General features: G+C 43.4%; 1 protein-coding gene across 1 annotated transcript in view; it reads left to right on the forward strand.

The window, feature by feature from the left end:
* The first annotated feature begins 10,909 nt into the window (after window positions 1-10,909).
* Window positions 10,910-27,459, forward strand: part of LOC149462889 (armadillo repeat-containing protein 1-like) — a 38,809-nt gene continuing 22,259 nt past the window's right edge. Inside the window, exons 1-2 of the mRNA XM_089676308.1 lie at window positions 10,910-11,143; window positions 13,232-13,323. Coding sequence (XP_089532434.1) covers window positions 10,994-11,143; window positions 13,232-13,323 — 242 coding nt within the window. The 5' untranslated portion in view covers window positions 10,910-10,993. The remainder of the gene's footprint in view (window positions 11,144-13,231; window positions 13,324-27,459) is intronic.

Here is a 27,459-nt window from a genome sequence, read left to right on the forward strand (position 1 = left end):
TCAGGTATTACTCACACAGCTTGCAAAAAAAAAAAAAAAGAAGAGCACAGACATCAACACACATCAAAATAATAACATAAGTAAATTGTTCACAGTTGCAGGGATTGGGCTCTTGCCAACATCCAAGATAAAGTAGCTGAAAACCGCATTGGCCATTAAGTAAAGCGACAATAAACCATTTTATTTTCTAAAAATAATCCATACACATCCACTACGTAACCTCTTCACGCCAGCAGCACACAAACGTGCAGCCTCCCGGCGTCTGGGCCTAGACGCGGAGCGGCCGAACATTTGCGTGCAATTAACAAAAAAAACATGTGCTGAGAGTGCGCACCCTGCATGCTCCCAGCACACATGTCTGCTACACACGGAAAGGTCCCGATCTGCTCTTTCGATCGGGACCTTTCCCGATCATGTGACCGCCGGGATGATGCGTCACAGCGGTCACATGATCCCTAAACCCCGCCCCGCCTCCCGGCTTCTAAAACTCTTAAGGGCCGGGAGGTGCCGGTGGGAAGGGGTTAATGGACCTGTAAACTATTTTTCATGAAATTGTTTCATACTGTGTTTTTATGCCTCCTTGTAACGTCCTCTGTGTAATCCAGAACCTCTGCTTTTAACCCAACATTTCTGTTTGGAGTGAGCAGTGGCCATGTGAACCCTACACATCCCACAGTCCATCTCAGGAGCAAACAAGAGAAAGTAGCTATGTTCCTGCATACAGTGGGACCATGGAGAACAAATGTAGCCACCCTCTAACAGGAAGCAATATTGCAACAGTAAAAACAAAGGAATTTGGAGATTTGGAAAAGGCCAAGAGGAACAGAAGGCACTTTTTTTTATCAAAGACATGTAGCAGAATACATTTTGGCCATATTTATGACGAAATTTGAATTTTTAATTTTTTTTTACTGGAAATGTTTAATAGCAAAAAGTCAAACATATAGTTCTTTTTCTCCTCTGGAAGGCAAGTGATTAAAGTAAGTTGTAAAATAAGATTTAATAATGGCTGGACTAGGTGAAAATAAAGCCTAAAAAGGAAAACGAATGCAGCAACTACATCTAAGAATAGGTGAGCTACAACATTTTTGTTTTTGTGTTTAATACCGCTTTAAAGCAGTAGTAAATTAAATAAAAAAAAAAATAGTTGGTTCTCCTGCTGGTTAATGCCATAATGTATATGCGCTGCATATTGCAGGCGCTTTCATCCTCACCTGGTCTTCCTGCCAGGTTTGCGCTCCACATCCATTTTGAATGGCCAGGCCACATGCACACGGGAGTCACAAAAGGCACAGCCATTTGTGCACTGATGGCACACCCAATACAGAATACAGAGAGCACTGAGTATAGATCTATGCTTGTCCCAAGGTTGAAGCTACTGTTGAATGGCTCACTACCTCTACTGGAAGTTTACTCCAAGCATCAACTAATCTTTCAGTAAAATAGTACTAAGATTAGTTTTGAACTTTCCTCCAGCTAGTTTAAGCTCATGTCCTCGTGTTTTTGATTTTGGTTTCATGTTGAAAATATTGCCTTCTTGAACCATAATCACTCCCTTGATGTATATAAAGGTTTCAATCATGTCTTCCCTTTCTCTTCTTTCCTCCAGACTGTACATATTAAGTTCCTGGAATCACTCTTGATAAATTTTATTCCCCAGACCTTTCACGATTGTTGTTACCCATCTCTGGACTTGTTCTATGTTATCAATATCTTTTTGTAAGTGAGGTCTCCAGAACTGGACACAGTATTCTAAATGAGGTCTAACTAAAGATCTATATTGAGGAATCAGGACCTCCTTCCTCCTGCTGATGATCCCTCTAATGATGCATCCTAGAATTCTATTCCCTTTCCCCACTGCCTGGCCACACTGTTTGCTCATTTTGCAATCATCTGAAATAAGTACCCACAAATCCTTTTCCTCTGGAATGCTGGCCAACACTGTACCCCCAATGTTTTATTCTCTCAAGGGACTCTTTTCCTAGGTGCATTATTTTACATTTAGAAACATCGAACTACAATTTCCACTTCTTTGACCAATCTAGCAATGCCAAATCATGTTCCATGTTATAAATACCTCCAGGGATATCAACCCTTTGTGTCATCAGCAAAAAGCCATCCCGTACCCAACAAACCTTTAGTTATATCATTTACATATAGATTAAATGGAACAGGACCTACTACAGAGCCTTGTGGTACACCACTAGTGACTGGTCTCTTTTCTGAGTGAACTCCATTTACTACCACACTCTGGTATCTATCCTTTAGCCGCTGTATATCCACTGAACCTCCCAAGGGCTAAGTCCTAGCTTAGTCCACAGCACCACCCTGGTCCAAAACATTGGTAATATAGTAAAAAAATCCAATCAGATTACTCTGACATGATCTGCCCTAAGTAAGGCCATGCTGCTTTGGATCCAGCAAGTTGTGTGTTTTAAGTGATCAATGATCCTTCTTTTCAGGAGTGATTCCATTAACTTGACTACAACCAATGTTACATTCACTGGCCTGTAATTGCCAGCTTCTACCTTGCTGCCCTTTAGGCGATTTGCCTGAAGTGGGAGCGGGTACCTGTCAAATTCGGGTACTCGCTCCCCCCCACCCCCCCAAAGGTGCCAATCCTTAATGGGAAGCGGGGGAGCAGTCCTTAAAGCGGAACTTCCCCTTTTGGATGGAGCTCCGCTTTATCATAAGCTTTTTTGTAGGTACAAATACATAAAAAGAGTTTACTACTACATTAAAGTGTTACTAAACCCAGGACCCTACATTCACTATATCTGGTCTCCCACAGTAAACAAAACATGAGAATGCAATTATTTTAATATATATAAACAGCTAAATATTATTATTATTACACAGTATTTATAAATACCTTTTCTTATCAGCAATTAGAGCAGTCTTGTGACTTCTATCAGTGTTCAGCAGAGCACTGGTTACAGCTTGTAGGAGGTATCTTCATTCTGCTCTAGCAGGATGCAGAACCCCTGACCTCTGTCTGGAAAGTGCTGATTGGTCCTGTGCTGATCACATGCACTCTCCCCAAAAAAAAAAAAAAACAACCTCTCTAGCAATACACACCAAACTGAGCTTGTGCAGAGTGTCTCCAAACGATATGTCTTATCAGGAGATAAGAGGAGAACACTGGAAGAAGGGGAGGATCAGAGAAGACAGGATCAAACAGCCTTTTTACACAATTCAGATTAACCCCTTAGGTTCCACAGTGAGTATAACACGCATGCTTTACTGCATATACAGACTGATTTTACTGTTGTGGGTTTAGTAACACTTCAAGTCAAGAATACATATGTGACGATTGTGCGCAATAGAGACATGGACGCTGTATATGACAGTCATTTTGTTAGGCCTCTTCTATCCTCCCTCCTCCCTCTTGAAATGGAATTTGTAGCTGTAAGTTGAATGGACTTCTAAAGGGCCTCTTATCTTAAATAAAACACAGATAGATGAAGCTCCAGGGCAGTAAACCGCTAATTAGACTGGTGCAGGAGGTCTGTTTTGAAAACCACTTTCCTCTGCCCGATCGTAAAATAATAACTCAGTCAGCCATGACCTGTTAGGCCTTTAGGGCTGTAGGATGCCATAAAACATCCATTCCACATGTAACCATTTCACATACAATTCATAAAGTTCAGCAGGAACTGGGCACATTAATATTAGGCATATATTTGGATAGATCATTTTAATATGAGTCAAACAAGGCCATACATGACTACAGTGGGGATCGAAAGTTTGGGCACCCCAGCTACAAATTTGTATTAATGTGCATAAAGAAGCCAAGGAAAGATGGAAAAATCTCCAAAAGGCAGCAAATTACAGATTAGACATTCTTATAATATGTCAACAAAAGTTAGATTTTATTTCCATCATTTACACTTTCAAAATAACAGAAAACAAAAAAATGGCGTCTGCAAAAGTTTGGGCACCCTGCAGAATTTATAGCATGCACTGCCTCCTTTGCCAAGCTGAGACCTTCCAGTGTCATGGATTGTTCTCAATCATCGTCTGGGAAGACCAGGTGATGTCAATCTCAAAGGTTTTAAATGCCCAGACTCATCTGACCTTGCCCCAACAATCACCACCATGGGTTCTTCTAAGCAGTTGTCTAGAAAACTGAAACTGAAAATAGTTGACGCTCGCAAAGCTGGAGAAGGCTATAAGAAGATAGCAAAGCGTTTTCAGATGTCAATATCCTCTGTTCGGAATGTAATTAAGAAATGGCAGTCATCAGGAACAGAGGAAGTTAAAGCAAGATCTGGAAGACCAAGAAAAATATCAGACAGAACAGCTCACAGGATTATGAGAAAAACTATTCAAAACCCACGTTTGACTGCACGATCCCTCCACAAAGATCTGGCAGACACTGGAGTTGTGGTACACTATTACACTATAAAGAGATACTTGTACAAATATGGTCTTCATGGAAGAGTCATCAGAAGAAAACCTCTTCTACGTCCTCACCACAAAAATCATTGTTTGAACTTTGCAAATGAACATATAGACAAGCCTGATGCATTTTGGAAACAAGTTCTGTGGACCGATGAGGTTAAAATTGAACTTTTTGGCCGGAATGAGCAAAGGTACGTTTGGAGAAGAAGGGGCACAGAATTTAATGAAAAGAACCTCTGTCCAACTGTTAAGCATGGGGTTGGATCAATCATGCTTTGGGGTTGTGTTGCAGCCAATGGCACAGGGAACATCTCACGAGTAGAAGGAAAAATGGATTCAATAAAATTTCAGCAAATTTTGGATGGTAACTTGATGCCATCTGTGAAAAAGCTGAAGTTAAAGAGAGGATGGCTTCTATAAATGGATAATGATCCTAAACGCACCTCGAAATCCACGGGGGATTACATCAAGAGGCGTAAACTGAAGGTTTTGCCATGGCCTTCACAATCTCCTGACCTCAACATAATTGAAAATCTATGGATAGACCTTAAACGAGCAGTGCGTGACAGACAGCCCAGAAATCTCAAAGAACTGGAAGACTTTTGTAAGGAAGAATGGGCAAAGATACCTCAAACAAGAACTGAAAGACTCTTGGCTGGCTACAAAAAGCATTTACAAGCTGTGATACTTGCCAAAGGGGGCAGTACTAGATATTAACTCTGCAGGGTGCCCAAACTTTTGCAGACGCCATTTTTTTTTTTCTGTTATTTTGAAAGTGTAAATGATGGAAATAAAATCTAACTTTTGTTGACATATTATAAGAATGTCTAATCTGTAATTTGATGCCTTTTGGAGATTTTTCCATCTTTCCTTGGCTTCTTTATGCACATTAATACATATTTTTAGCTGGGGTGCCCAAACTTTGATCCCCACTGTATATTAGCACCTATGAGAGAGAAGAAAGCATTCTCTTCCCTCCTGGGTGACAAGGGTATGCTGTGTTTGGTATCCCTCAGGTTGAAATATAATTCTGAATATTAATCTGCCAGTTGCTAGAATACCACTTGCACATACTGGATGTTATTAATGTTAGTATAAAACTGCAGTGTGGACTTGGCCGTTACCTTTAGGGTCTGCCTAGCACCCATCTCCGAACTGCATGATTGGTCAGTTGTTCTCAGGAGACACCCCTTTAATATCAGAAAAAGACTGACAGGCCTTGACAGGAGAACTCTCGTTTAACATCAATCAGGAAACATCTAACGGACTTGAGAGCCACGGCAACCTTTTTGTTCAGACAATTGGACTCTGCTTAAACCAAGGACATTGCAAGTATTCTGCCTTCTGAACTCCTTTCTTCTATTTCTCTTTTTCATTATTGCTCTCTTTATTTATTTGTAATATCTTTTTCTGCAAATATTTTAATTGCACCATTTTGACCTTTTTAGTAATAAATCCTATTTTGAAAAGTGTTGAAACTGTCTCTAATGCTTTTAATGCAAAATAAAGAATCCCTGTCTCTTAAAGAGTGCTACTATGTGTATTAATCCTCTGAATATATCTGTCTGTGGTGTGTATTACAGACGCTTATACTAATATCATAGTGTTATTGCTAAGATTTGTGAGTTTCCTCCTCCTCTGTAAAAAAGTGTTGGTAGCAGTGTGAAGGGTTAATTGCGTAATTAACCTGACCCAGTAACAATCGCTCTCAGGCTGCTGGCACATAGATTGTAGTCCTGCGAGCTGGAAAATATTTGTGCAGGGCGCAGCTGAGAGTGGCATTGTTACGCAAGTGAAAGCGCAGTGTGAGATCGGCTGGTCCTTCGGTCACAAGTTGATGAGAAGGGCAGGGGTCGGAAGCCGCATTCTGTCACAAGATACTTGAATAGAGTTTTTTTTAAACCAGGGTTTAAGCACCTCCTGCCCGCCATATAGTAATATGACGGACACAAGGCGGTTCTCTCGTTCTGGGAGGACATCATATGAGGTCCTCCCATTCTCAACGTGCATGCGCGGCTCCGGGAGCACGCAGCGCGGCGATCGGCAGTGCGCTGTGTCCCTCGGACACAGTGGATCACCGATCTACGGGAAGAGCCGAAGATGTCGGCTCGGTCATGTGATCAGCTGTGTCCAATCACAGCTGATCACATGTAAACAGGGAAATGCCGGTTATCGGCATTTCTCTCCTCACGAGCTGTCACGTTGACAGCTCAAGAGGAGAGGAGAGCCGGTAATCGGCATTCCTCGGAGGGGACATCTACACAGATCATCAGAGCACTGATGATCAGCGTGCCATGATGATCTGTGTAGCCCCAGCAGCGCCACCTGTCAGTGTCCATCAGTGCTAGCTCTGTGCTCATCCATGCTACTTGCCAGTGCCCATCTGAGCTGCCTTTCAGTGTCACCCATCAATGCCAGTCAGTGCTGCCTATCAGTGCCCGTCAGTGTCGCTTATAAGTGCCACCTAACAGTGCCAGTCAGTGCCACCTAACAGTGCCATATATGAGTGCTGCCTTTCAGTGCCCATCAGTGATGCCTGTCAATGGCCATCAGTGCCACCTACCAGTGCCTCCTCATCAGTGCCACCTGTCAGTGTCCATCAGTGCAGCCTATCAGTGCCCATCACTGCAGCCTCATTAGCGCACATCAGTGAAGGAGAAAAATCACTTATTTACAAAATTTTATAACAAAAACTAAGAAAAACCGTTTATTTTTCAAAATTTTTAGTGGTTTTTGTTTTGTTTAAGAAAAAATAAAAAACCCAGAGGTAATTAAATACCACCAAAATAAAGCTCTATCTGCCACAAAAAAATGATAAAAATGTCATATGGGTACAGTGTTGCATGACCGCGCAATTGTCATTCAAAGTGCAACAGCGTTGAAAGCTGGAAATTGGCCTGGGCAGGAAGGGGGTATAAGTGCCCTGTAGGCTAGCAGTTAATGACAGCCCTACTCCAGGCTACTGGTAAATTTACCCATGCAGTAGCCTGTTTCATTTTTCGGTGCTCAGGTTTTCAAAGTGCTATTTTGGATCCTGAATCCCTGAACTGCCACAAAGAGATGTTTCCATTTTTCTCTTTACTTGCGTTCTCTCTTCTTTATTTCTACCCTTTTCCCCTACTTGCTGAACTCTTAATTTATCCCCCTTACTTCACATCAAAGAAATGGGAGACATGTTGTTTTTGCGTATACAACATATTTGACACTCTTTTCTTTTTCAATCAGACCATGATGGCCTTTTTTTATAGTTACTTATTGCAGACATGAGCTACCTTTCTACCTCTGCTGTTGGATATACGGCATGTAGATTTTGATGCTACATTGCCTATGTCATAACCGCTCCCCCTCCACCCTATAGCAGAAGTACTACTAGAGGGTGGCAGGGCTGCACTGCTCGGTTCCGAGGGGGGACACCAAAGTAAATGGTTCCTGATTTCACATTACACTAACATCGTCTCCATATAGAGCCAATCTGGTTTATTACTTCTCCAATATACCACCGAGAGTTGGGTCAGTTGTGTCGCCTGATAATACCTATCAAAGTCCGGGTGTCCTACCCTACCCCTTGTCTTAGGACAGAAGAGGATCTTTTTAGCGAAGCGATGACCCTTGCTGACCCAAACATACCCAATTACTGAAGATTGAAATTTCTCCAACACCAATCGTAGGACAGGAATAGGGAGAGACCTAAAGTGATAGAGAAGCCGTGGGAGCAAGGTCATCTTAACTGAATGCAGTCTGCCCAGCCAGAAAAGATTTTGCTCCGACCAGTTCTGTAGATCTGCGTCAAGCATACGAAGAAGTGGTTAATTGACTTTATAAAGGGATTTTACAGTAGCCGTAAGCTGCACACCCAAAAACGGAATGTGGGTGTCACTCCACTCAAAGGGAAATGAATCCTGTAGTCGACTAATCAATCCTGCTAAAACAAAGACATTCACAGCTAAGGACTTACTAACCTCCTGCTGCTGACTTTAAAAGGATAAGTTCATCTTTTGTACCATTTTATACCCATACTCAGGATCTAACATGATACAAATGCACCAGCCCCCACATTTCCCCCCAGTCCCTGTTTTGACAGTGAGCGGGGATCTTCGCCCCTTGTTCGCTGTCATAATCTAAACAAAAAAGAAAAAAAAAGTGGCCATATGGGTTGGCTTGTAGTTCTCAATGAACTATCAAGGTGCTGTTGAGCTATCTAGGTAGTTCAGTGAGCTTTGCTGACAGAGTGTAACTGCCTGCCCATATCAGATGTACAGGCAGACAGATAGACAGTCTGTGGGACCGTGGCACTACACCCACAATCTGCTGATCGCAGGTGCAATTCTTTACAGGTTCTTAACAAAAAAAATAAATGCACATTTTTTTTTTACCTGCAAAAGATGTGCATTTATATATATTTTTTTTTTGTAAAAGTGAACGCATCCTTTAAAGCGGAGTTCCACTCACATTGTAAAAAAAATAGGTCAGCAGCTACAAAAACCGTAGCTACTGACTTTTAAAAAACAGCCACTCACCTGTCCCACGATCCTGCGGTGTCCTCCCTGCAGCCCGTTTCACCAGTCGTCCTGTGTTCGAGGTGCCAGCATCTTCAGTGTGGGCACCCGGCTGTGACAGCTTGTGGCTTCACAGCTGGGTGCCCACTGCGCATGCGTGAGTAGGGCTTCCCTACCTGAATGGCCCCTGTAGTCTTCTGGGACCTGTCACGTGTCCCAGAAGACTACGGGGAGGGAGGACAACTTCCGCTTCTGATCGTCTAGGCAATCGCAGCAGAAGTGGGAGCGGGTACCTGTCAATTTCAGGTACCCGCTCTCCAAAGGTGCCAATCCTTAACTGGATCAGTCTTTAAAGCGGAACTTCCCCTTTTGGGTGGAACTCCGCTTTAATATAAGGACACTTATCTTGTCCAGAGATCCAGCGCTGTCTTCCCCTGAGCCGGCTCTTCACTTGCCTTTGGGTCTTTAGTGCTCTGGCATCCCAAGGGAAACCAGCTGTGAAGCCATGATACACTTTGTGAGTGGTCCTGCAGTCTTCTGGGATCTGTGACATGTCCCAGAAGGGTGCAATAGAAGGAGGGGAGGGGGGTGAACTTCTGCTTGGGCAATCTAGATAGAAATGGGTCAACCCCCCCAAAAAAAAAATTAGGTGGCAAATGTTAAAATGTTATTAAACCCAGGACCCTGCATTCACTGTATCTGGTCTCCCACAGTACACAGGACATAGAAATGCAATTATTTTAGTAAACAAACTGCTAAATACCTTTTCTCATCAGAAGTTAAAGCCGTCTTGTGACTTCTATCAGTGTCCAGCAGAGCACTGGTTAAAGCTTGTAGGAGGAGTTTTCATTCTCCCTTGATTGTCCTATGAGGCTGCATAACCCCTGCGAGCTGATTCACACATATGCAGAGCACATTGAAGCTCAGGTATCACAGCTAATTGACACAGCAGTTCATGTCAGGGTCTTATCCTGTTCACACATATGCGGTTTAGAAACGGTTCCCATAGAAGTCAATAACCTGTAATTTGCACCTGAACCGGACCGCACTGCTCAGAAATTGGACAGGACTCTTTTTAAAACCATGCTGCCAGTGCACCGGTCATATGTGAACAGGCCCCATAGGAAGAAAAGTATTTTCACATGTCATGGGGCTTGGATGCGGTTCAAACCACATATATGTGAATAGGCACTGAGCCTCTGTGTGGACAGTGCCGATTGGCTCTATGCTGATCACATGTACCCTCCCAAGAAAAAAAAAAAAAAACCTCTCTAGCAATACACACCAAACTGAGCATGTGCAATTTGCCTCCAAGGCTCTGTACTATCAGCAGGATTGGGGACAGTAGAAGAAGAGGAGGATTAGAGTATACAGGATCAAACATCCTTTACACATTACAGAGGATTAACCCCTTAGGTTCCACAGTGAGTATAACAAGCATGCTTTACTGCATATACAGACTGATTTTACTGTTGTGGGATTAGTAACACTTTAAAGGGGGGAGGGGCGGCAGAGAACAGACGTTCCCCGTTTGGGTGAAGTTCCACTTTAACTGTGCACCCCCCAGGCTAAACAGGCATTTAACCCCTGCAGTCTGGGAGGGGGCACTGCAAATGTGTTTTTGTCACCCCCCCAGTTTGGTTCCTTGCTGTACAAGTGTGCTGAAGTCAGCAAAGACTGTCAGAGGACTGTGTAGTGGGATGGTGGAGGACACACGGAGGGAGATAGGCTATGGACACAGCAGAGGAGTGGATGACAGCGGGCACGTACTGTACCATGGCCACTTACCGCCACTGGAAGCTCTCCCGTCTCCTGTCCCCCGCTTTACAGATGACAGTACCAGACCCTGCGAGGTGCCCTCAGCTCTCCTAAGAACAGGAACCAGCACGAGACTCATTCAAACTCAGCGCCGCGAGATCACACTCTACATCCTGATTGGGCAGTGCAGTCCTGTGTGCGCACGTGACGGCAGAACCAACCAATCGGCATCAGCAGCCGTGCACGTTGGAAGTGGTAACGGTTGTATCGGTTGTGCTAGGGATCGTGACACCTGACTGGAGAACGTTCTATCCGGGAAGAGTCTGCGCCGTGGAATGGACGCCGTGTCTGTGGTCAGCCATCTGAAGGACCTGGCGTCCGAGCCCCGGAATAGAGCCGCCATCGTCAGTGACAAGAGCTGTCTGGCGGGGCTCATCCTTCTTCTCAGCCACCAGGATGGAGCTGTGGTGGAGGGCGCTGTGCAGGTCAGGGAAGCAGCATGGGCTGGGATCAGGGGCTTCACCACCATAGGTACACAGAGCTTTACATCCTCTACATTCCTGGCACTGCTTGTCCTTGCACCAGTGACCCCAGTGCTGCAAGGCAGGTTGGTGACTAGGGGTGAGCTCAGGACTGAGCAGATGGTTGGAACCTACCTGAGTGAACCTGCCAGGAAGCTGTCACCTGTACTAGGCCAATCAGAAGTGTGCTAAGGTATGGTCCAGTACAGTGACAACGTCCTGGAAGGCTTGGTGAAGTAGGTCCCTAGTGGTGAGTAAGAGCAGCTTTACACATATCACTGTTACAGCCACTCCTCTGAAAAGTGATCCACAATAAGTCAGTGGTTTGCAAACTTTGGCCCTTTGAAAGCCCTTGGTGCACTATTCCTCAGACTGACACCAATAACAAGGCACTGTTCTTTCCACTGACACCAACGATAAGGAGCACTGTTCCTCCGTCTGATGCTAGCAATGGGGGGGGGGGGCGCTGCTCCTTCCATTGACGCCAGCAATGGGGGGGGCTGCCTCTCCCACTGACGCCAACGTTGAGGGGGAGGGGCTTTGTTCCTCCCACTGACGCCAACGTTGAGGGGGGGAGGCATTGTTCCTCCCACTGACGCCAACGATGGGGGGGGGGCGCTGTTCCTCCCACTGACTCCAACGATGGGGGGGGCGCTGTTCCTCCCGCCAACGATGGGGGTGGGGGAGCGCTGTTCCTCCCGTCGACGCCAACGATGGGGGAGCGCTGTTCCTCCCGCCAACGATGGGGGAGCGCTGTTCCTCCCGCCAATGATGGGGGTGGGGAAGCGCTGTTCCTCCCGCTGACGCCATCGTTGAGGGGGGGGGGGGAGCTGTTCCTCCCACTGATGCCATCGTTGAGGGGGGGAGCGCTCAAAAAAGGAAACACGTTGATGCGTTGAGAAAGGTATTGTGCACACCAGCAGCCCTTGATCAGCGTAGCTTGCTGGCATGAAAGAGCCCTAAAAAAGAATAAAATTACTTGTACAGAATGCCTTGACTCTCCAATATGAGTTTTAAGACAAAGCGGAGTTCCAGACGATTTTGTGTTTATTAAAAGTCTGCTGACTTTCAACAAACACGCACTCACCTATCCCAGGGTCCAGCGATGTACTCACCTGCGCCGTCCCTTCTCTCTTTCTCTCCTCCACGGTTCTGGCACCTCAGCCGTGGGTACCAGGCTGTGACAGCTTGCAGCTTCACTGCCTGATGCCCACTGCGCATGCGCAAGTCTTGCTGCACCTCCTAATTGGTCCGGCAGTCTTCTGGGACTTGTGAAAATTCCCAGGAGACTGCGGGAGGAAGGAGGGGGCCAAACTTTTGGCTCACTTTGGTGTGGCAAACTGAGCCAGAAGTGGGAGCAGGTACCTGTCAAAACCAGTTATCCGCACCCCCCTCCTAAAAGGTGCTAAATATGACAGTGGAGTGGGGGAGGAGCCAAACAAGGGGGAGGAGCTTCCACTTTTTGGGGGAACTCCGCTTTAAACTTTTTTGCCATTTTATACATTTATAAATAAAAGTCCTGCCTAAGAGCAGGCATCCTTTGATGCCTGCTGTTTTTATTAGCCAGAAATTCCTGTACCATACCCATCTGTGTGTTAGTTTTACTTTAACAGTACATGACTCTTCCTGACTCCCTAACTGAACTTCTATGACTGCTTTCCTGTATTCAGTTCCCTTAATTAGTCACCCTGAGGCAATCTTATTGGAGAGGGCGGTGGTTGTAATTTTATGGCTGAGTAGTGTAAAATTCCGTACTTAGCAATTATGATATCCAGTCATTTGACCATTTGTTCAGGTGAGCTCTATTAAAAAGGATTGCACTGTGCTGCAGTTGGCATTGAGACGGCTGCCAAAAGCAGGGTAGCTCAGTAAAGAAACTGAAGGCTTCCTTCTACACAGTGGAGGATGGGGCTGATCTGTCCTTTCCATCCAGTACATTAGTTACCCAAAATTGTAGCCCTTAAATACTGTATTTTATTCTGTTTTGTAAGACACCTTTCACATTTAGTGCTTTTATTTCAGATTTTTGTGTTTTATTTCTCCCTAAAACAGACAATTCGCTATTTATGTGAGAATGCCAATCACTGTGAAATTATGAGGTGTGAACTTGGTATGATGGTGAGTTTGGAGAACATAAGAAACAGGTAAGTTGAGTTGATTGTGTTATATATTTAGTGAGGTATGTAGGTTTACATTTCTGTAGAATATTTGCTGATATACTACGAAGGATGATCATATTAGCAGCTTTTTGGTGCCACTGCTTTGCACATACTGTGTGTGACAATCCAAAATCTTTGCCCCCGGCCTCCAGTGTTTTCTTTGAAAGAAACTGCACTCTTCTACCAGTAACTGTCCCACAGAGAGCCACAGATGTTTGGAGAGTGAGCATGAAGGTTTTGGAATTTCACACCCACGTAAAGGTACTTGAATAAAAGAACCAGAAAGAGCTCTAGCTGATTGACTGACTGATCCAGCACACAGTCTTCCACTTACTGTGATGTTAGATGGGCACTATATAGATGAGAGGATCAATTTTTTAATATGGAGAACTCTGCAAATTACACATTTGTCAATTTAATTTTATAGTGTAGATATGTGTGTGTGGATATATGTATATATAAATTTTATTTTTTTTCTAATCTCTTAAGAATCATTTACTTCATTATTTCTGTTTGCAGGATTGCAAACTTTATGATTCTCTGTATCTAATCAGGCAAATTTAAATAAAAATAGTTATTTGTACTCCATGTAAAATCCCTGCAGAAACCCCTCCCACTACCAGCTAGTTTCAGTTTTTGTTAGCATCCTTAGGTGATGGATTTCTTCTCTCTAATAACAGACGCTTACCTGTTTACTATATATGTTTTCTCTGGATAATTTCTTCCAAGACAATTCCTAAATCAACCCAACTGCACCATAGGCACTGTAGCTGCAGGATCGGTGAATTTCTTGGCAGAGCCTTAGGGGACCATACCTGGACCCCACCTGCTGTGGGTGCTAACCTTGGTAAGTATGGAGTTAAGCACAGGGTGCTTTACAAGTTCAAAGCTCAGTCCTTGAATACCCTTACGCTACTGCATGACTGGCTTGGAGAACACACTTTGCCAAATTTCGAGAATGAGCCTTCTCTTTGTAAACTTTCACAGGTTTCTCTGGCTTAAATGCTTCCCTTTTGATGGTCCCTCCTTGGATAAGTACTGTACATCCAAGAGATTATGGGAGTTAGACTACTGTCCTTCCTTGTGCCTCTACCAGTAGGTGTACTACCCCGAAGTTAGAAACAGTTCTTTTCGTCCTTCCCAGTTTTCCAATGCTAAGTGTTAGTCAGCAACCTTCCAAACCAGCCAAGACTGGAGTCAAGGCCTCTGCACAGTGATGAGAGAGAGGGATGACCTTCTGGTCCCAGAATGCCTCTGATGCCTGTGTCCAGAGTGTTGTTTCTAGGGACTACAAACTGGAGTTTTGCACTTTACCTCGTCCCGGCTTTATACTTTCCGACGTATCTCCTTCCCTGTCATGGAGTGAGGATCTGCCTATAGCTGTCCAGCAGCTTGTGAACCAAAGCATCACCAGGAGAACATGTTCAAGATTTCTACTCAAACCTCTTTATGGTTGCAAAACTGATTAGAGGAGTTTGACCCAGTCTAAATTTGAAGACTCAACTTGTTCCTAAGGGTTCAGATGTTTTTCATGGAAAATGCTAGGTTAGACATTGACACCCTCCCAATGGGGGTATTCTCACCCCAGTAGACATCCACAGGATGACTGTCTGTTCATTGCCATATTTCCGCCTCATCAACAATATCTGTGTTTTGCTATGGGCATTACTGCCCTGGCCTGGGTTTTCATTAAGGTGCTTGCTCTGATCTTGGCTCTGTTCTGTTCACAAGAGATCAACATTTAGGTTACCTGGATGATCTTCTTTTAAAGGATCAGCCCTCTCTGTCCCTGTCAGCCGAAATTCAACAGATTCTGCAGAGCTTCAGTTGGATTTTTACCCTATAGAAGTTGTCATTGGACCCATGTCACAGGTTGGAATACTTGGGTTTGATGCTTGCAAAAATTTGTCCAGAACCTTCTGGCCCTTTGTTCTTATGATAGGGCCTTGCAGGCCCATAGGAATCCCTCGATTTGTGCATGCATGAGGTTCTTGTCTAATGGTAGCCATTTGAGATCATTGCAACTCAACATTCTGGCCATGTGGGACAAATGTCGTTGAACCACCCAATGTGTTAAGGCTACAAGGCCAAGACTCCAATCTGGTGGAGTTCCAGTCTGGTGTTGGAGTTAGGGAAACATTTTCCTCCAGTCATGGATGGTTTTCACAATGGTTGCCAGCCTATTGGGCTAGGGAACATTCCTGAATACCTTCTCAGTGCAGTGGACTTGGTTGTCGAAGGAGGCTCGCCTTCCAACATTTTTTAACTTGGGAGATTTGGTTGTCCCTTCAGAGCTAGACTTCTCTATTACAAGAACACCCAATAAGAATACTTTCAAACAATGCCACGACCATGGCTTACATGAGTCCTCAAAGAGTCAACAGTAGTCGCTCTGCTCTAAGGGAAGCAGACTTGATACTCTTGGGCAGAACTTCACATTCCTGCCCTGTTCACAGTCCACATCCCACTGGCAGGCAGACTTTCCCATTCATCAGTGCCTGCATCTGAGATAGTAGGGTCTCCATCCAGAGGTCTTTCAAGCACTTCGCCACATGTAAGGAAAGCCAGAAGTGGATCTTCTGGTGTCCAGATTCAACAACAAATTGGATAGGTTTGTCACCAGGTCCAGGGACCTTGGGCCTTCACAGTGGATGCTCTGATGACACTGTGGGATCAGTTTAGTCTGATCAATGCATCGCGATTGTCTTCATTGCACTGAATTGGCCCAGGAGAATTAAGTATTCCAACATATACAGACGCTATGTAGGCTCTTCTGATCATCCAGACCTGCAATAAGTGTCAGTGTTCCATCCTACTTATCCATTGCTAGCTTCAACGGTATGGCTATTAAAACCACGGTCCTGCAGGGTAGGAGCCTTTTGGATTATTTCAGCCCTTCCCTCTTGAAGGATAGAATTTTGACTTTTCAAAGTCTACAATTGCACCTGGAGGACCTACTTTGCTTGGTGTGAGTCGAGGAATTTTTATCCTAGAAAGTCTTCCATAGAATGTAACCTGTCCTTCCTCCAGCCTGGTTTGAACCAAAAACTGGCCTTGAGTACCATCCAGGCACGATTCCTAGCCTTAGCTGTTTTGTTTCAAAGACCTTTTGATTTCTCACTTTTTGGTTAAATACTTTGTTCAGTTTGTTTGTTCCTCTGTATCTTCCTGGCATTTCAATCTTCTTTTCTTGGCTCTCCAGATGCCGTCCTTTTGAGCCTATCCAGGAAATCGCCCTGTCTGTCCTTACCTGTAAGGTGAGCTCTCTTGTGGTTATCAACTCTGAGATGAGTTTCTGAGTTGATAGCCTTATCCTGCAAGGGGCCCTTCTTAGTATTGCACAAGGGCAAAGTTGCCTAATGCCTCTTTTATCTCAAAGGTGATCTCTATATTCCATCTTATCAGGATATTGTCTTTCCTTCTTTGTCCAAAGCATTCTAAAGAAATTTCTCTCAATTGCCTGGACATGATGCACGTGGTGAGAGTTTACACAATCAGCTACTACCACTGTTATTAAATCGTATTTACTCTTTGTGCTTCCTGAAGGTTCCCACAAGGGCCTCCCTGTCTAACTCTACCATTGTTAGGTGGATCAGACAGGTTATCGGTAAGGCCCATAGTCTGAAAGAGGGTTCCTTCTTTTGCTTTTAAAGCACATTCTACTTGGTCTATTGGTGCTTCGTGGACTTTTCAGTAGTATGCATCTGTTTCTCAGATTTGCAAGGCTGGTGTCTGGGCCTGTTCACATGTTAAACTTTTTCTAGGTGGATGTTCACGCCTCCTCTGATGCTAGTTTTAGGCATAGGGTGCCACAAGCTGTTCTCTGAGTCTGCCGAACCCTTCTTAACCTGTTTATGTGGACCTGTTGGCATTTGCTGTGTTGCCCACTACTCAGTTGGACTTCTTTTGGATGTCCCAGTCATAATTATTTAAAGAGGCAATCAGGAAAAAAGGGGCTATTAACATCTGTTTCTTGGAGTACAGAACAAAGGACCCTGCTCTTTGTCATTTTAATCTCCCTGTTGCTTGCCAAAAAACTTGGGCTACTTGGGTTGGGAGGTGGTATACTGTGAGATGTCCTGATGCCTTTTTTTATTAGCCAGTGTCTAATCACCTGACGTTAGCTGCATATAACTCAGTTGTAATAACTTTTAAAAAAGCATATAACTTGTACTGTACTCCAGAAAACTGATCTTATTGGTAGGGAAAAAATCCTAGCTTTCTTGAGTGTATTGTGGGACACAGGAAGGCATTAACAGTTTGCACACTGGGGAACAAAAAAAATTGTAAGCCAGCCCAGGGTAACCCCTCCTACAACCAGCTTGCCTCAGTTTCATAGTCAGCACTGCCAGCAACAGGGTATATAATAGGAGTCTGTGATTCCTCAAGTATTGTCTCTTCTGGAAGAGGCATGGATAAACCAGAATCAGTCCCTGCAACTGAAGGCTGCAGGCAGACCAGCAATAGCAGGGAGTATGCTTGAGGTCTGCGCAGTCAGGACCAGTGAGGAGCTGGATAAATCTGGCAGCAAAGTCTTGTGTCATTGAAGTAGAGGCCCCAGTCAAGACTGTAAACCTGGGTACACACACAGATTTTTTTTTTTTCCTTTCCACCAGTTAAAAAACCAGCTGAGGCTCCCACCACATCCAGATATTTTTTAGATGTCTTAAAATCATACCAACTAACCCATTCCTTTATAAATCTTTCCACTTTATCTTCATCTATGTGGTACAGCTCTTCCATCTTATTTGTATAGTCAACTCTATCAATCCAGTCCCTCAATGTTGGGGGCTCCTGTATCTTCCAGAATTTGGGGATACGTCCCTTGGCCACACTAATTAAATGATATATATTGTTCTTGTATTGTTTCACTGGTATTTCTGATCCATAGAACAGACATTTCCCATGGCTCTTTCTGCATAGTGATCCCCAAAATCTCTTGTATAACTTGTATAATATCCTGCCAAAACATCTGTATTTTGGGACAATCCCACCATATATGTGCCATAGTTCCTTTCAGTCCACATCCCCTCCAACACAACGGTGATATCTCTCCCCGCAGTCTATGTGCCACATTCGGTGTACAATACAATCTAGTTAAACATTTATTGTTCATTTCAACCGTGCTCATGTTCATTGCCCTGTGTATCAATTTGTACATTTTGTCTTTCTGCTGTTCACTTATTTTCATTTCCAGCTCCCTTTCCCATTTCTCTAAGAACAGCGGAGGGCCCGCCACCCAGCAATTCGATTAAGAATCTTATAAGTAATATGCTTTGGAGCTCTATCAGAGCTCAGCATTTTTTCAAATGGGAGCATATCCTCTGGTATCCTCAGAGGCTGGGGAAGCTTTAAAAGAAAATGCCTTAATTGATAATACTTCATTACATCTAGTACAACAAATAAGTCTTTTTTCCTCTTTAAATCCTGAAAAGTGTACAACTCCCCCTTATTTACTATGTCCCTTAACATCTTCATTTTTTAACCACTTCCCTGAATTATTGTCAATCCCTGGTGGGAAAAACTTACTCACCAACGGAATCAAAGAATTATACTTCCACTCCATATGCTTGTGTATTCCATCCCACACTCTCAAAACCTCCCGTGTCAATGTGCTACTACTTTCATCCATAGTGGTATCCAAATAATCCTTCTCAACAGGTGTGTTACTTAAAATACCTTCCATTTTAACCCAACTTTTCTCCAATGAATTATAAGTCCAATCTACTACTCGTGACATCACCGCAATATGATATGTCCTAATATTTGGCAAATTTAATCCCCCTTTCCTTTTATTTTTACACAAAACGTCATATTTAGTTCTTGTTTTTTTATTAGCCCAGATATAGTTTCAGTAAGTATTAATTTTTTTTATTATCCCTAAAAAGGATCCCGGTATATTAACAGGGAGCATATGAAGTTTATACAGGATTTTGGGGACTATCACTATCTTAACCAGATTTATGCAGTCAATCCAAGAGACCCTGCCCCTTGAAATTCCTCTCAGCTCTTTTTTTTCATTTATTAATGGTATGTAATTTTCCTGATACATATTTTTTATTGAGGGGGTTAACTATATTCCCAAGTATCATAATTCCTTCTCCCTCCATGTAAATATCCTTTTGTAGGATCTGCTTTTCTTTCTTTGAAATGTTAACATTCAAAATCTCTGACTTGTGGGGTTTATTTTCAGGTTTGAGAGCTCACCATATTGTTTTAATAGTCACATTAGATTGGGTAACGTTAATCTGGGGTTCACGATGTAAAACAGCATATTGTCTGCATATGCTGCTACTTTATGATCTACATCACCTATTTTAATTCCTCTAAAATCTAAACTCTTTCTTACTGTCGCCAGTAGAGGTTCTAGGGATATAACAAATAACAGCAGGAATAGTGGACATCCTTGTTATGTGCCATTATACATTTTAAAAAACCCTGAAAGGGATCCATTTACTTTAACCATCGCTGATGGATCATTGTAAAGCTCCTTTATCCACTTTTTAATCCTATTCCCTCTTCTTAAAACCTCCAGCATACTTTTCATAAATCCCCAATACACTTTGTTGAACGCCTTTTCAGCAGGATGATTGTCGGAAACATTTTTCTCCTTACTTTTTGTATGAGGAGTAGTGATCTTAAACCATTGTCCCTTTCTTCTCTACCTGGGATAAAGCCCACCTGATCTAAGTGTATCCATTCTGGCATCAATTCCTTTAATCTAGTAGCTAATACTTTTGCGAAGAGTTTTGTGTCTGTATTTAATAGTGCTATAGGTCTATAACTGGTGCATTGTGAACAATCCTTCCCTTCTTTAAGAATGATTGTTATATATGCTTGTAGGGATTCTTCTCCTTTTTTTTTCTCATTCCTTCCCCTAGGGCATTCATATATAGACCCAGTCTAGGTATCAGTAAATCTCCAAACTTTTTATAATACCCCACCCTATACCCATCGGGTCCTGGACTCTTTCCTCACGCTGCACTTTTCAGGGCCATACTTCTCTTCCTGGGAGATTACTCGTTCTAATGATAACTTTTCCTCTGATACTTTTGGTAAATCTGCCGCTAGATATTCCTATTTTTTCCCTTTCTTTATTTCTTCTGTTACCTGCCGATTCTTGGGGTTCACATCATACAGCCTACTATAGTATTTCTGGAATGTTTTTGCAATATCAGTGGTGGAGTATACCAATTCTCCTTTATCATCTTTTATTTTTTCAATGTAATTCTTCGATTTCTTTTCCTTCAATCTTTTCATGAGATATATTTCCTGGTTTATTCCCTCACTGGTATCTTTCCTTAGAGAGTCTATTAAAAAAACGGTCCTTTAACTCTTCTCTCTTAAGGATGATCTTCTGATGTATCTCTATATCCTGACCCTTTTGTATGTTCCTGTTCTAATTTATATAACTCCTCCGTCAACTCCTTTTTATTATTCTTTCATGATCCCTTTTTTTTGGTCCCAGCTGCTATCAAGATAACTCTAATTTAAGCCTTATGTGCCTCCCAGATAGTAGCCATAGAAACTCCTTCAGTCTCATTCTGGAGAAAACATTGCTCTATTACATCCCTTAACCTTTTCTCTATTTCGGGTTCCCGTATAAGCCTCTCATTTAATCTCCACATGTCCCTTTTATTCCCATCTCCTCCTACCTGTAGTCTCACTGTAATAGGTGCGTGATCTGAGATAGACATAACTTCTATATTAGATTTAACCAAAGACTCCAATTGTCTATGCTCGATCATTTTATAATCCAAGCGCGAATACGATCTGTGCGCTAGAGAAGGTATCATCTCTTTCTCTGGGATATTTCACCCTCCACCTCTATTAATTGACTTTGATATAACCTCTTTTATAACAATCTTAATTTTTTTTTTCCACCTCCCCTCGACGCAATCGAAGTCGTATCCATCCATGTTAGCCAATGTATAAAAAAAATTAATGGGAGGTAAGGTCGGAGGAGGAACAAGATTTACTGCCTCCCCCCCCCCCCCTCATTTTCTCTTTGTGTTAACTGGCTGCCATTTCTCTTTTCTCAGCCTTACACTTTTGTTCGGCCCCTCTGACCATCCCGCAATGTCCACATTCTGCAGTTCCAGTTTTTCACAAAAATCACGAAGTTCTCCTGGGAATCTTAGCCTTGCCGACTTCCCATCTTTCCATTCGATCAGACGTGCCGGGAACCCTCAGTTATATCAAACTCTTTTCTCCATCTGGTCCAGTAAGGGTTTCAACTATCTGCTTCTCGCTAATGTCTCAAAAGCAATGTCCGCAAAGACCTGTAAGTTTGATTCTCTGAATCTTATTTCAGGGTTCTCCCGCAGTTTTTTCCATATTCTTGCTCTGTCCTCATAATGATGAAAGCGGATGATCACATCTCTAGGGATGTATGTTATTCCTGGCGGGCGCCTTAACCTGTGTACTCTCTCAATCTTCAACGGATCTGAGACTGCTCTATCCATTATTGGGTTAAACACTGTTATTTTTTTCTTTAAAGTCCTCCTCGTGTGCATCTTCTGGTAATCCTTGGACCCTTAGGTTGTTTCTTCTCCCTCTTGATCCTCCAGCTTGAGAGAGAATCTTCTGTTTCCTTCTCATCGCGTCTATCTGCTTCTCCAGATTAATACTCTGCTGGGCTTATATCTCCATTTTCTCCTCTACCCTTGTTAACAATAGACCCAAATCCTTGTGAAATATTGCCATTTAATTTTTCATGGAGAGTTCTAATTTTGCAAACATTTCCGCCATTTCTAATCTTGTAGGGATTTGTGATATTTTGCTTTGTTGCTCCAAAATTTTTTGATCGTTTACATTATCGACAATTATAGATTCCCTTCCCTTGCTTCAGATGACAATATAGGTTGCTCACCATCATATTTTCTACTTCCTTCCTGTTTTTTCTCCATACTTTGTAACTCTGGGCTTTTTTCTTGTAACGGCATATATTTCCTTATTGTACTAGTGTTTGCATTGGATTGCGGGCTTTTTACTCCAAACACTCCCCTTCAACGGGTCTGTTCTTCATGTTGACTGACCAGTAATTTTAACTTAAAGTTCAAAAAACCATATTGTCAGATCTGAGGAAGGGAAAAAAGAGAAAAAGTCCCTCCTTGCTACTCCTCTCAGGGAACTTGTACAGTCCTGGATAGCTTTAAATGTGCTTACGTCCTTTATATCAGTGCTTGGCCTCTATAATCTTCACATTCCTTGATCTTCCAACCACCCAGCCCAACTACTCAGGTATATATTTACAATACAGATAACAAAGACAGTGCGAATTTACATCTACAGCCGTTACTCACAGCAACTCATCATCCCTTTCTGAGGTCCCGGATCCCTCTGCCTTTGTACGCTTCTTCTATTCTGCTCTGAGACTCGTGTCCCAGGTCGTGTCCTGAGGGGGGTCTGGGCGGTAACTTGCAGTGCCTTGTCTTCAGATGTCTCTTGCTCTTTTCGTCTCCCAGGTTATCAGCTTTCCGGGCCAGTGGGGCGTCTAGCCACTTAGTTGGCATAGCCCCATGTTTGGCCGCCCTCCCAGGGTCCTTCAGGCACCTCCGACTCCTAACTCCTCCTGGTGACGTGTTCAGGCCCCTCCCCCTGCTGTGCTGATTTCCGACAGCAGTAACTCACTCTACTTCCTGTCAGAATACACTAACCAGCACTGCAGCTAGTGGCTGTAGCAGCTGATCGAATGCTAATTTTTCAGCAGGAGTGTTCGACAGAAGCCAGTCTAACGATTTTGCTTCTGTTGAACAGAGAAGTCAAATCATGAATAGAAATTTGTCCAGTTCTTGCTGAACCGACCAAATTTCGATGCCTTTGTACTCATACTCGTCTTAAGGTAAAATATGGAGGACTTAGAACACTATGTAAACCCAGAAGTCCTTAGATAATGGGATTCAATATTGGAAACATCAGCACCTTGAGAAGGCATTGAACAAATTTCCGTGGAACAGTTAGTGGAGTTTGAGCTGAGTTACCTGTTCTGTCAGGACTGTCTCCTCTGTGTGCAGAAGTGGACATGTTGGGACCAAGTAGAGGTAAAGCAACCTGAGCTCTGTATATGAGGCAAGGCCTCAGGTACTCACAAAGCTCAGGCAGCTGAAAGTCTGTAAGGGTTAGACGGCAGGAGGTGATTGCAGTCACTGTAGACAGACAGACAGTAGGAAGGGACTGAAGACTGGAGAACCATGTGACTGTTTGCAACATAAAAGTAGCAACTGTGAGATGCTTACTCGATGCTGAATGGTGGGAAAGAGGGAGCATATCTTCACCCAGGAGTTTGTCGGCACTCTGCCACTAGCTTCTCACCTGAACAGGGTCTGGAAAGCACTACATATAACCTAGTGTGGAAGGTCACTTGCAGGTCCGCCATGCACGCCCAGTCTAGGGGGAACAGTTATGCACCCCAAGGTCAAAGCTGAGGATAGACCACTCCAGATAACTGCAATCGTGAAGACCAGCTATAGCAGTGATGTAGAGAATACTGGTGATCAAAACAGCAGGGACTAGAAAGTGCTACCAAAATAAAAGGTTAGACTTCCCAGTAGAGCTGTAGAAAAAGACGTCCACCTTTCTAAAACGCCAGAAAAAAATCTGGTGCATGCTGATTGTACGAAGGATTATCCTGGGCTACCTTACAACTTTTTTGTTTGCCAGTGTTCAATCCTGCTTTAGGCAGTAAAATTGCCCAACAGGTAATGTGTCCCTCAGTGGAGAAGAATGAAATGTAATTTGTCAAAATTACTCACACCTCTAGTACTATTTGCCGCTTCTAAAATGTAAGCTCACTTTTATTGAGCAATAAAATAAAACATTCCCCAAATCCACGGCATTAAGCATTACTGTCCCCTCTGTGCGGTTTTATCACCTTAAAGGGCACTTTAGTTTTACCTGGAGCTGGACCAACATCCTGTATTTTGGAGTACAACTCACCGCTAATATTGACTCACTTTTATACCTAGAACTGTCTGCCACTGTTTAAGACTTTAGAGGCTAATTTGAGGCAATGGTCTTTACAAAATCTCTCTTGATTGGGTAGAATCCATTCTGTTTAAATGACCTTATTAGCCCACCTTCTTTACTTTTTTAGCTCCCTCCCTATTCCAGTTTCTAGCATGATCTTGGTAAAATTTCAATCTAAAGTAATTAAGGTATGTGTGGGGTTGGAAGGGACACCGATTCTCCAATGTTTCAACCCAAAACTAGAGGGGGGCTGGGGCTACCCAATCTTTTGCTGTGCAGTTGACACAGCTTTCTGTGGTTTACTCCTGCTTTGCTAAGCCAAACTGAGTGCAGATGGAGAGACAGGCTGTCCCAGGCTATACTCTGGACTATCTGTTATGGTGCCCTGCAAGGGGACGACCTTCCATATTGGTATGCACCCTTTCACATTCCTTTGCATTTGCTTTGTGGTATAGGCTAATGCATAATCCTTTTCTAGCCTCTTTGTTTTGCCATCTAGCACATATTTTTAATAATTCGCTCTTTCTGCTGGAACAGGATACTAAGGAGTTCCAATGGTGACTTGATAAGGGGCTTTACAGAATTGGAAATTTTACAGATATGGGACGTTTACTCTGATTTTGTGAAGAAACCCTTGAAATGCCTCTTAAGGACGATTTTTTTTCAAATCTCTTACTTCCTACGATCCATGTGGCCAGAAGGGCAGGTCCCCTATAGATTCCCCCCGTATGAGAAATGGTGTTCACAGCACTCAAGTCGGTGCGGGAGGCATCTCCTTAGTTATGGACTACCTTTTGGGTACCCTTGGACACTCCTCTCAAATTTTCTTGTATACACTGCTCAAAAAAATTAAAGGAACACTTTTTAATCAGAGTATAGCATCAAGTCAATTAAACTCCTGGGATATTGATCTGGTCAGTTACAGTTGCAAGAAAAAGTATGTGAACCCCTTGGGATTACGTGGAGTTTTGCATGAATTGGGCATAAAATGTGCTCTGAACGTCATCTAAGTCACAACAATAGAAGAACACAGTCTGCTGAACATAATACTACACAAACATTAGATGTTGCCATGGTTTAATTGCACTTAACATGTAAACATTCACAGTGCAGGGAGGAAAAAGTATGTGAGGCCCTAGCTTAATGACTTCTCCCAAAACTAATTGGAGCCAGGAGTGAGCCAACCTTGACTCCAATCAGTGTGATGATATTGGATGTGTTGCTGACAGCTGTCCTGCCCTTAAAAAACACACACCTGTTTTGGGTTTACTGGTTTCAAGAAGCACTGTCTGATGTGAACCATGCCTCGCAGAAAAGAGCTCTCAGAAGACTTACGATCAAGAATTGTTGACTTGCATGAAGCTGGAAAGGGTTACAAAAGTATCTCCAAAAGCCTTGATGTTCATGTGTCCACGGTAAGACAGACTGTCTACAAATGGAGAAAGTTTAGCACTGTTGCTACTCTCCCTAGGCGTGGTCGTCCTGTAAAAATGACTGCAAGAGCACAGCGCAGAATGCTGCATGAGGTAAAGAAGAATCCCAGAGTGTCAGCTAAAGACCTACAGAAATCTCTGGCATATGCTAACATTTTTGTTGACACATCTACAATAAGGAAAATATTAAACAAGAATGGAGTACATGGGAGGACACCACGGAGGAAGCCATTGCTGTCCAAATAGAATATTGCAGCACGTTTGAAGTTTGCAAAAGAGCACCTGGATGTTCCACAGCACTACTGGCAAAATATACTGTGGACAGATGAAACCAAGATTGAGTTGTTTGGGAAGAACACATAACACTGTGTGGAGAAAAAAAGGCACAGCACACCAACATCAAAACCTCATCCCCACTGTAAAACATGGCAGAGAGAGCATCATGGTTTGGGGCTGCCTCAGGGCCTGAACAGATTGTTGTCATTGATGCGAAAATGAATTCCAGAGTTTATCAAGACATTTTGCAGGAAAACGTACGACCATCTGTCCGCCAACTGAAGCTCCGCAGAGGATGGGTGATGCAACAGGACAATGACCCAAAGCATACAAGTAATTCAACAAAACAATGGCTGCAACAGCACAGAATACGCCTTCTGGAGTGGCCCAGTCAGAGTCCTGACCTCAACCCGATTGAAATGCTGTGTCATGACCTTTAAGAGAGCGATTCACACCAGACATCCCAAGAATATTGCTACACTGAAACAGTTTTGTGAAGAGGAGTGGTCCAAAATGACTCCAGATCGTTGTGCAGGTCTGATCTGCAACTACAGGAAACGTTTGGTTGAGGTTATTGCTGCCAAAGGAGGGTCAACCTGTTAAGTCCAAAGGTTCACATACTTTTTCCTCCCTGCACTGTGAATGTTTGCATGTTATGTGCAATTAAGCCATGGCAACATCTAATGTTTGTGTAGTATTATGTTCAGCAGACTGTGTTCTTCTATTGTTGTGACTTAGATGACGTTCAGAGCACATTTTATGCCCAATTCATGCAAAACTCCATGTTATCCCAAGGGGTTCACATACTTTTTCTTGCAACTGTAAGTAGCAGAGTGGGCTGTTAATCAGTTTCAGCTGCTTTGGTGTTTAATGAAATTAACAACAGGTGCACTAGATGGGCAACAATGAGATGACCCCCCAAAACAGGAATGGTTTTGCAGGTGGAAACCACTGACATGTTTTCCCTACTCCTCTTTTCTGACTGTTTGTTTTTCACTAGTTTTGCATTTGGCTAGACTCGTAGCATGAGACAATACCTGGACCCTACAGAGGTTGCACAGGCAGTTCAACTCTTCCAGGATGGCACATCAATACGTGCCATTGCTGGAAGGTTTGCTGTGTCTCCCAGCACAGTCTCAAGAGCATGGAGGAGATTCCAGGAAACGGGAAGAGCTGGACAGGGCCGTAGAAGGTCCTTAACCCATCAGCAGGACTGGTATCTGCTCCTTTGTGCAAGGAGGAATAGAATGAGCACTCCCAGAACCCTGCAAAATGACCTCCAGCAGGCCACTGGTGTGAATGTCTCTGACCAAACAGACTTCCTGATGGTGTCCTTAGGGCCCAACGTCCTCTAGTGGGCCCTGTGCTCACTGCCCGCTCACCATAGAGCTCAATTGGCATTTGCCATTGAACACCAAAATTGGCAGGTCCGCCATTGGCGCCC

The sequence above is a fragment of the Staurois parvus genome, unplaced genomic scaffold (assembly GCF_062004578.1).
Source record: "Staurois parvus isolate SC_StPar_1 unplaced genomic scaffold, SC_StPar_1.0 ptg000165l, whole genome shotgun sequence".
NCBI classification, from domain to species: domain Eukaryota; kingdom Metazoa; phylum Chordata; class Amphibia; order Anura; family Ranidae; genus Staurois; species Staurois parvus.